Consider the following 10,131-nt stretch of genomic DNA (forward strand, 5'->3'; position numbering starts at 1 on the left):
GAGGCCCCGTGGTGGCAAAGCCTCCTGGTAGGGCTGCCCACCCATCTGCACCCTGTCAGTTGGCCACAGCCAGGGCACTGCCCATGCCACATCAACCAGGCCTGGCAGCACCATCGCTCATTTTCATATCCATGAAGTGATTGCAGCCATCCTTATCTGTAATCCTGGGGTGTGGCCACGGAAACTACGTGTCCCAGCATGCAGTGCTCTGGGCAGCCTGCATACCTCAGTCCCTCCGGCCACCATCAGAGCTCTAAAAAGAAGGCAAGACTGCATGCTGGGATCTGTAGTCTCTGGCTGAATCATCCTGCTGAGCAGGAGGGCAGCCCAGGGGCCATTCCTCTTGATTACACCACAGGGGAGTGGGGAGCGGAACCCCAACATGAGCAAATGTCAGGACACCGGCGGGGAGGGCACCAGGAATGCCAATGACCTTCTGGGCCGTGGTTTCATTCCAGCGATCCTTGCCTCGCAACGGACTGCAAGTATGCCAACAAGTTCCACTTCCACTGTCTCTTTGGGAACTGCAAGTACGTCTGCAAAACCTCCGGCAAGGCCGAGTCCCACTGCCTGGACCACATCAATCCCAACAACAACCTGGTGAACGTGCGAGACCAGTTTGCGTACTACTCCCTGCAGTGCCTCTGTCCTAACCAGGTCAGCAACGCGGGCAGGGTGGGGCCTGGGCGGGGGCAGGGAGGCGCAGGGCCCTGGACCAGCTCCTCCTGGCCGAGGCTCCGTGTCTCACACCCTTTTGTAAGTGGCCTCCTCCAGAGTCTGGAAAGGACACCATCTGCCCCTAGGTCCCTGGAGACCCCTAGGCAGGAGTTCAGCTTGGTGCTCAGTTGGTGAGGTCTGTCATTTCATCCTAACCCTCAATGATGACTGTATGCTGGGCAGCCACTGTGCACTTGGCATCCTTCTGCGTGTCCTGGAACAGCTATGCTCCCTTTCCCCAGAGGCCTAGGATTTTAAAATAGGCCCATTAGACAGATAAAGAGATTGAACTGTCCATGACCCAAACAGGAAGGGCAGGTCAGATTCATTATAAAGGCCTACTCCCAAGACTTGTAGGGGCTGCCTGGCAGAGTGCATTGAGAAGGAGTCAGCCTCCATCTGGGCACACGGAGAAGAGTGCTGGGATAGATTAGTGATGTCTGCCTAGGTCTGGGCACACAGACAAGAGTGCTCAGATAGATTAGTGATGTCTGTGCTGGGTGTGGGTTTAGAAAGAGATGGAAACAATACCAGGTGGGATGTTTTAATCAAATGACAGAAGGGACTTACTGCTTTTTAACACGTGAAAGGTCTTTACACAGTTGTGTTTGCTGATTCTGAGCGTGGAAGGACGCACGCCTGCCACAGCCCTCTAGAGGCCTGGAGCAGGTGGGAGCTTAACGGAAGTCGCCTGCCTGGCCCTGACTCCTGTCCCTCCCTGCAGCACTGCGAGTTCCGGATGCGCGGGCACTACCACTGTCTCAGGACCGGCTGCTACTTTGTGACCAACATCACCACCAAGCTGCCGTGGCACATAAAGAAGCATGAGAAAGCTGAGCGGCGGGCAGCCAACGGATTCAAGTACTTCACCAAGCGTGAGGAGTGCGGCAGGCTAGGTACCGAGGGCCAGGCTGGGGGCAGGGAGCTGCAGCAGGTGGCAGGGCCGCGGCTCTGGCGCCTGAGGCCCTGGGACCCACTTCTTGTCCCCGCACATCAGGCTCCATGTTGGTTTTTTTTTTGGAAAATGTCACGATATCACAGGCCAGGCACTGTCAAACCAGGAGAACAGTCAGAACCCCCCGAGCCTAGGAAAAGGGGTGAGGGTGACTCCCAGGACTGCACCCACCCCAGTGAAAATGCCCGGAGCCTCGTCTCTGGCACCCAGGCCTGGTTCTTTTTTCCTTTTCTTTTCAAGAGAGCCTTGCAGGTAAGTCTAAAGAGCTCCTGAAGTTACTAGGGTTTTATCCCAAATGGACCGTGGTCTGTTCATTTGTTCATTCATTCACTCAGCAGACGTTTATGGAGGAACAGCCGTGTGCCAGGCTCTGTGCTGTTGCAGGAGGTGAGGGGCGGGTAGAAGTGGAAGCTATGGTCTTTTCTGAGCGTCCACTGTGGCCAGCACTGTGCTTGGTGCTGGGGATCTGGTAGGACCAGCAGGTACATTGTGGGCTCAGCCCAGAGCATCTGTGACCTGGGGTGACCTGAAGAAGGTGGCCACGGGGCAAGGAAGTGGCCTTGAGCTCAGGGGCAGGTGCCTCGGAGTTAACTCTGCTGCTGAGAGCTGAGCCCTTGGTAGGGAAGCTGCCCCCCAGCCCTGGAACAAGGCCTCCCCGAGGAGCTTGCTGGCCCCAGCTTGCCCTGGGGATGCTGTGGGGAGGGGGCTCCGGTACCAGCAGACAGAGGGCAGAGCCCATCCTCCCGCCTCAGGATGGAGCCACGCATTTACGGGCCTGCAGATGTGGGGCAGGAGTCTGCCCACGAGGAGACCAGAAGCCGGAAGGCAGGTGGGAGCCAGGCAGGCTGGGTGCAGACAACCTGGGCTGCATCTAAGGCCTGCTGTGATTCAGGTGGTCATGGCAGCAGGGTCCAGGGAGAGCAGAGGTGGGGCCGCTGCCTGCAGCCGACCAGCCATTGCATAGGGGGAGGATGAGGCAGTCAAAAGTCAACTGCCGGAAAAGAACGGGAACAAACCTTTCCTTCAAGAATTCATTCAGAAATCATTAATGGCCTGAGAGAGGGCTGGGAATCACGGCAACCGATGTCAACCCTCGGTGGCCTGTGCTGTCCCTGGGCTCAGTTTACAGGTGTCAGGGTATTCCGCAGTCGCCGTTATTTACTCAGTTTGGGTGTTCTGGGTGGTAGCTGGGGCCAAACAAAGCTGGGGGATGATATAAGACACCTGGCCGGCTCAGGTGCCATGGCAACGGGCAGGCCTTCACCTGCCCTCTGCTGATGCCATTTCAGGCCGGCTGCTCTATTTGTTCTCCGCCCAGAGCAAAGCCGAGGTGGGGTGGGGCGGGGCGGGGCAGAGGGCCAGCCGGCTCGCAGCCATCTTGACCAGGTCCGGGGGCAGGCAGAGAAGATGTGGGGCCAGGTGGCTTGCTGGGAGGTGGCTGATCTAGTGGACAGGTCATTAGGGTCCCCGGCCCTGGGGCCGGGGACCTCTCAGTGGAGCAGGGGCCGGGGGCCAGCCTGCTGTTGTCCCGGGCATGCAGGCTGGAGGCGAGAGCCAGGCTTTGGACAGCCAGGGGGCCTGGGACTTTCCGGGGTTGGGGTGAGAGGCTGCTAGAAGCCCTCCTCACGGGAACACCACCACAGGGGACGCGCCCTTTCCCCAGAAGCCATTTGCCTGGTTGGCCACGTAGGCCCGTGCCCAGAACAGTGCCCGACACGCAGGGGGTGCCATGAGCACTGGCCGGCGGGGGAGGCTCACGGCTGAGCGGGGCTGTGTCCACAGGCTGCAAGTACAACCAGGTGAACAGCCACTTCCACTGCATCCGGGAGGGCTGCCAGTTCTCCTTCCTCCTCAAGCACCAGATGACCTCCCACGCCCGAAAGCACATGAGGAGGATGCTGGGGAAGAACTTCGATCGTGTGCCCTCCTCCCAGGTGAGCCTGGCGGGCAGGCTGCCCCTCCCCGACCCGGGGTGGCAAGAGGGCACCACTCGTGTCCCGCTCTTGCTTCCAGGTGGTGGGCCAGGCCGCCCCTGTGGGCAGCACAGCCCCCAGCCCAGCTTCCTCAGGTCCCCCCTCTTCCTTTCAGGGCCCCCCGAGCTTGATGGACACCGAGACAGACGAGTACATGGATTATACTGGCTGCAGCCCGGGCGCCATGTCCTCCGAGTCCTCCACCATGGACCGAAGCTGCTCCAGCACCCCTGTGGGCAACGAGAGCACCGCGGCAGGTGAGCGGGCGGCCAGGAAGGGTCAGCGGGGGCCCGGGAGCACCAGCCTGGGACAGGCCCCGCCTTCCGAGGCCCAGCAGTGCTGGGTCCGGCCTAGGACAGGAGGTTGATGGTCAAGTGGCCTCAAAGGAGGACGGGCCAGGGTGTGGCCGCGCTGGCTGCTCTGTGGGACGTGGGTCCCCGCCGGCTGCCACCCTGCCCATCTCCCCAGCACTCTGCCCTCGGCTTCCGTTTCCAGGAGAGAGCCCGGGCTTGAGCTGTGAGCTACAGAATAAAGCAGCACAGCCCCCAGCCTGAGGGGCAGGTGGGCCCCGCCCAGCCCTGGTCCCTCTTCCGGCCCCTCTGCCATTGTCCCCAGCACGGTCCCCGGGCCCCAGCGCGGGGTCCTCCGCGGGCTGGGCTCCGCCGCAGGCCCTGCGCAGCCCGCCTCGCCCTCGCCCTGCACCGCCTCGCCCTCCCGTTCGCTCTGCTCTGGCCCTCCTCCCCTCTCTTCTTCGTGGCATCCGTCCGCTCCTTCTCTGTCCACGGATTTTCATATCATACTCGCTTCTGCCATTGGGTCTCTCATTTTGGTTCTTTCTGTTTGTTCTTTGTTTTGGTTTTTTTTTTCTGCTTTTCCCCGCCCTCTCCAGGCTGCCCGGCTCCTCCTCCTCCTCCTGCCGCCGCCGCTGACGAGGCCGCCCGCGTGGCTCCGCAGCCCCCACTGACCCCATCCTTCTCTGCGGCCGTGCTCCGGGCGCCCCTCCCCTCCCTCCCATGCCTCTTTTCTCCACCCTGTCTCTCATACTCTCTGCTCAGTGCCTCTCTCGGAGCCACCCGGGGCCTGGCCCACCCCATCAGCAGCCCGCCCAGCTTCCCGCCCGTCACTGCCACTCCAACTCCAGTAAAAAGTGACGCCCCCCTAGTTCAGGACGCCGCAGGTAACTCACACATGCCTTCTCCACCGCTGTCTGTCACCCTGGCCGAGGCTCGAGGCCACGGTCCAGGACCTGACCCTTTCCTGTGGCCTGCTGGGTCAAGGACAGGGCCACTCTGCACCCCTCACAGCGCAGCCCCCGCCGAGACCAGAGAGCCTGGTCCCTGTCCCAAGGACAGTTCCTCTCGGCCCCTGCTCAGCACTGGGCAGGCCAGAACATCACTGCCAGGGCTCCCTGGGGTTCACTGCAGCTCAGCGACTGGCCCGAGCCCCAAGATGGCCGTGCCCGCCCCACCCCCCTAACCCTGCGGCAAGGCAGAGCCTGTCCTCCTGCTCTGAGGACTTCACCCGGGGCAGAGATGTTCTTGGGAAAGCTGCTGGTGCCTGGGACCCGCGCAGGTTTGCAGGATCCTGACACCAGCCTGAACCCCCAGCCCCGGAGCCAAGCAGGAAGAGGCCCAGGCCGCGGGCAGTGCTCCACGGCAGAGGTGCCTCCCAGCCCCACCCTGTACCTGCCGCCTGGCAGGCACGGGACCTGCCCTCCCCTGCCCTTTGGTGCCATCACCACCTCGGCTCCGCCTCTCCTTCCAGGCATTCTTACCTCACATTCTGCCCGAATGCCGGGCACTGGGCCAGCCCAGGGGGATGGCAGGGAGCAAGGCAGAGGGTTCCTCCTCAGGGAGTTCAGCCCCTGTTCTGTCGCTGGCATAACCAGCCAGAGCCCTGTGACCTCCGACCCAAAGCAGCCACTCCTCACCCACCTGCATCCCCAGGCCCCAGACCCTTCCTTGCCCCTTGCTGGGTACCCCAGCCCATCACAGTCCTTGTTCTCTCCGCGTGCTGAGGCGGGGACTAGGTCTGTTCCCCAGGTGGATGGGACAGCAGGCTGGTGCCTGGGCTGAGCCTTCTCGGCAGGTTCTGGGAGGGCCGGGAGGGTCAGCGCGTGGGAGAAGCCCAGAGGGTGCCCACCCCGCACTCTGGGGAGGGCTAGGCCTGGGGCGTGGAGCAGGGAGTCCCGGGACGGCCACCCCTTCCCCAGCTGCCTGTGCAGAAAGGGAGTAACGGGAAGCACAACCACGCAGTGGATTAAGCGGCCCCGGCAACGGGGCACCCTAAGCCCAGGGAAGCAGTTGGGACCAGGAGGGGGAGGGCACAGATGGAGCCCATCCGCTGGCCGAGCCCCTGCTCCAGTCCTGGCCCTGCAGCAGAGCTGCCCTCTCCCAGTCCACTGGGGGCGGGACACCCCAAGACCTGAAAGAACCTTCTGGTACCAAGGAGAAGGCGCGCCTCCGGGCAGGGAGTCACAGCCCCCAACAGCCCCAGGGCGCTCGGCATCCCTGTTGTGAGTAGGCTGGCCCCAGGCGCAGACAGGCCGGCAGCCCGGGAAACTGGTTAGCCGGCCGGGAGAAGGAGCCGGCCTGTCCCTCATTAGAGGCGGGTGCGTGATGGCGTCCTGGCCCCCGTCCAACTTGGGTAATTACACTCTGGCGACCTAGATTCCCCCTTCAGCTTCAATTAGCGCCAGGACGTGTCCTCACTTCCCACCCACATCCCCCAGAGCTGCTTGCTCCGCCACCCACCAGGGCAGGCCGGTGCGGTCAGCCTGCAGATGCGGATGACGAAGGGGGAAGCCTGGGGCTCCCCAGCTATCCTGGGGGGGGGGGAGGGGTGGTCATGGGAGAGGCCCCCAGAGCGACGGGAAGCGGAGTTGTCCCCGAAGGCAGCCCGCCCTCCTGCCCACCGCGCCAAGATCGGGGACCTCGCGTGGGTGTAATCCTGGGTAGGGTGCGCACGTGGGCGCTGACCAAGCCCCCCTCCCCAGGGAACACCATCTCCATGCCGACAGCCTCCGGAGCCAAAAAGCGCTTCTGGATCATTGAGGACATGTCGCCGTTCGGCAAAAGGCGCAAGACGGCCTCCTCGCGCAAGATGCTGGACGAGGGCATGATGCTGGAGGGCTTCCGGCGCTTCGACCTCTACGAGGACTGCAAGGACGCGGCCTGCCAGTTCTCGCTCAAGGTCACCCACTACCACTGCACGCGCGAGAACTGCGGCTACAAGTTCTGCGGGCGCACGCACATGTACAAGCACGCGCAGCACCACGACCGCGTGGACAACCTCGTGCTGGACGACTTCAAGCGCTTCAAGGCCTCGCTCAGCTGCCACTTCGCCGACTGCCCCTTCTCGGGCACCAGCACGCACTTCCACTGCCTGCGCTGCCGCTTCCGCTGCACCGACAGCACCAAGGTCACGGCGCACCGCAAGCACCACGGCAAGCAGGACGTGATCAGCGCGGCGGGCTTCTGCCAGTTCAGCTCGAGCGCCGACTGCGCCGTGGCCGACTGCAAGTACAAGCTCAAGTGCTCGCACTTCCACTGCACCTACCCTGGCTGCCGCCATACGGTCGTGGGCATGTCGCAGATGGACTCGCACAAGCGCAAGCACGAGAAGCAGGAGCGCGGCGAGCCGCCCGCCGCCGCCTCCCCCGGCGCCGAGGGCCCCGCGCCCGGCCCGGCCGCCAGCCTGGACTGCGCGCCCCCGCCCGCCGCCGAGCCCGCCGCCGCCCTGCTCTTCCTGCCCGGCCCGGGGCGGGGGGCGGACGACGCGGGCGACCCCCGCCCGCCCGACGCCCCCGGGCCCCGCGCCGGCCCCGCCGCGCCCGGCCCCGCGGCCGGCGAGTCGTCGCAGGAGGACGACGAGGAGGAGCTGGAGCTGAACGAGGAGGAGGCGGACGACGACGAGGACGACGACGACGACGACGAGGACGACGACGAGGACGAGGACGACGACGAGGACCTGCGCACCGACTCGGAGGAGTCGCTCTCCGAGGCGGCGGCGGCGGGGCCGGGGGCGCGGAACCTGGAGCTGGCGGCCCTCGGCGCCCCCGCGCCCCCCGGCCCCGCGCCTGCCGCCGCCGCCTCCCCGTAGCCGCGGGTCCCGTGGCGCGTGGGGGGCCGGCCGCGCCCGGCGCCCTGGGGCTCTCGCCGCTTTATTCTATTGTTGTTATTATTATCAATTTTGTAAGAAACGGTATTTATATGTAAAGCTTCCCTTGTACAGAGCTAGGTGTTCGCCGCGCCCCGGCGTCGGGAGGCGCTCCGGGCCCGGGGCCGCCCCGCCGGTGCTTCCGGACCCCGAGTCCGTCTCAGGACAGAGGCGGGGGCCTCCCTCTGGTGCTCCGGGGCTGCCCCCGTGCCCGCCCGCCCCGCCCGCGCGGCAGCTGGGCGGCCGGAAGGACAGAGGCTGCCCGGGACCCTCCTCAGCCGCAGTTCGGGGATCTTCTTCAGGGAAATAGAAGGTGCTCTTGTCCGGGGTGGGAACGAGGGGCAGGAGGCCCGGAGGGCGAGGAGGGCGGCGACCCCGGGCGGCTGCCCCACGCGCCCTCCCCGCGCCGGACCCCGGGCCCCCCGAGCACGCCGGTGGGATTCCTCATTGCTCAGGGCTGGGACGGGCGCCGGGGGTCGCCGCGACCCCCGCCCCTCACCACCAGAGGCGGGCCGGCACCTGTGGCACCTGGCAGGGCCTCCCATTCGTGCAGCTAAGACCCTCCCTCCCGGTCCTGGGGGAGGGCGGGGCAGGAGGCGTCCGGCGGGCGACACTACAGGGACCGCGGAGGGAACCTCCTGGACTCGGCGGAGCGGGGAGCTCCGGGTCATTCTGCGTCAGTCTGCCCCCAGCGCGGGGCCTGGTCTGGGTGTCCGTCCCGATGGCTGGGGCCTGGGAAGGGGTGCGTCTGCTCGCTGGTGCTGGGCTGCTGGGCCCGCAGGGCGTCTCTGCCACCCAGGTGGTGAGAACAGGAAGGATGCGACTGTTTGGGGCTTTAATAGTCAACATGGAAAAAAATACGAGAAAGTTGTACAGTATTTTTCCTGTAAAGGTTATTCTACATAGAACAAAAGAAGAAAAAAAAAAAAAAAAAGGCAGGCGGGCGGCTAGAGCGCAGACCGCCTCCGGACCAGCCCTGAGGTTGGAGACCCGAGTGCAATTGCTCACGTGGGGTTTTGTTTAGCGTTTAGAGGCCTTACCAGTTTGAGGCTGTCCGTCTTTACACTAGCACTGATGGGAGCTGCGTGATTCCAACTTTTAACTTGAATTTCGTAGAGACAAGAAAAAAGGACTTATTACTGATACAAGTTTGTAGTTAATTTAACATTTGAGTTTTTCTCTATTGGTTATGCGTGTGGCTTTATAGGGCTTTTTTCTTCCCAGTTTGTTTTATTTTCTTTGGGATACTTCTTTGCTGGTGCAACCCACCCGGATTTGGTTCCTTTTGCAAATCCCAGCCCCCCACCCCTGCCACCCTCCCTCAGCGATGAGGTCACCGAGCCCAGAGCCAGCCGGGCCCCACCTGGCAGGTACGTGCCCGGCCAATGGCTCTGAGGGCGACAGGGACGGAGGGCAGGCTGCCCAAGGCCGCTCCTGTTCATCTTCACTCCAGGCCGGGCCACCAGCCGTCTCAGGTTGGGCCCTGTGACATGGCCACAGGGAGAGCGCGAGGCCCAGCCTTGGGGAGGGGCCGTCACCCAGAGCCTCCTCCCCAGAGGTCTCCAAGGGGATCCTGACCAGCTGCAGGGGGCAGTGGTTTACTTTTTCTTTTCTTTCTTTCTTTTTTTTTTTTTTTTTTTTTGTCCTCTTGGCTGCCCACAGCCAGAAAGCCAGGACCATCTGAACTGGAGAGGGAGCAGGAGGGAGGAGTGGTCGGAAGGAGTGTACCTGATTCAGCAGGAAACAAATGGTTTTCTAGAACAGCCCCTACCAGAGCCTCCTGAATTCTGTGGGCACCACGTGCTGCTGCTGAGCATTCGCCCAGACTTTGTGCCCGACCACAGAACCGGGGAGTCTGTGGAAGGAGTTTTGTAAAGGAAAAAAAAAAAAATTTTTTTTTCAATGTAGCAAAATCAAACAAAAAAAAAAAAGAAAAAAAGAAGATGCCGACAGTGCGAAGTCTAGCCTTTTGTAACCTTCATATTGCACACTAGGACTATAAGCCATTGCTAGCTCATTTTAAATTTTAATGTGTAACTTTTGTTTTATTTTCTTTCTGTGGGGGAAACAATGCTTGATCCACCAATGCTCTTTTTAATGTTTTATAACTATGTATGTGTATATATATAAATATAAAATAATATGTATGCACATATGTGTGTGTATATATCTATATGTATATACATATATAGATATATAGAGATATATAGAAAGGTTTTGAGACGAAAACGCAGAACGTGAAAACCGAACTGAACAGCGTGTGCTCTGATTACTTGAATCTGGTCTCCTCGGCACCTGGTTATTAAGAACTGAATATTTTTCCACTTG

At 62.1% G+C, this 10,131-nt stretch overlaps 1 protein-coding gene across 6 annotated transcripts in view; it reads left to right on the plus strand.

The window, feature by feature from the left end:
* Positions 1-9,745, plus strand: part of CASZ1 (castor zinc finger 1) — a 149,919-nt gene extending 140,174 nt beyond the window's left edge. For 4 of the 6 annotated variants that reach the window (XM_081220862.1, XM_081220863.1, XM_081220860.1 and 1 more), the window contains 6 exons: positions 459-657; positions 1,442-1,613; positions 3,455-3,606; positions 3,761-3,902; positions 4,535-4,822; positions 6,641-9,745. In XM_081220862.1, the coding sequence (XP_081076988.1) occupies positions 459-657; positions 1,442-1,613; positions 3,455-3,606; positions 3,761-3,902; positions 4,535-4,822; positions 6,641-7,746 (2,059 nt within the window). In that variant the 3' untranslated portion in view covers positions 7,747-9,745. The remainder of the gene's footprint in view (positions 1-458; positions 658-1,441; positions 1,614-3,454; positions 3,607-3,760; positions 3,903-4,534; positions 4,823-6,640) is intronic. The other 2 variants (XM_081220864.1, XM_081220865.1) reach the window with 2 other exon arrangements.
* Positions 9,746-10,131: the final 386 nt, after the last annotated feature.

Source organism: Mesoplodon bidens, assembly GCF_964165515.1.
Source record: "Mesoplodon bidens genome assembly, chromosome: 2".
NCBI classification, from domain to species: domain Eukaryota; kingdom Metazoa; phylum Chordata; class Mammalia; order Artiodactyla; family Ziphiidae; genus Mesoplodon; species Mesoplodon bidens.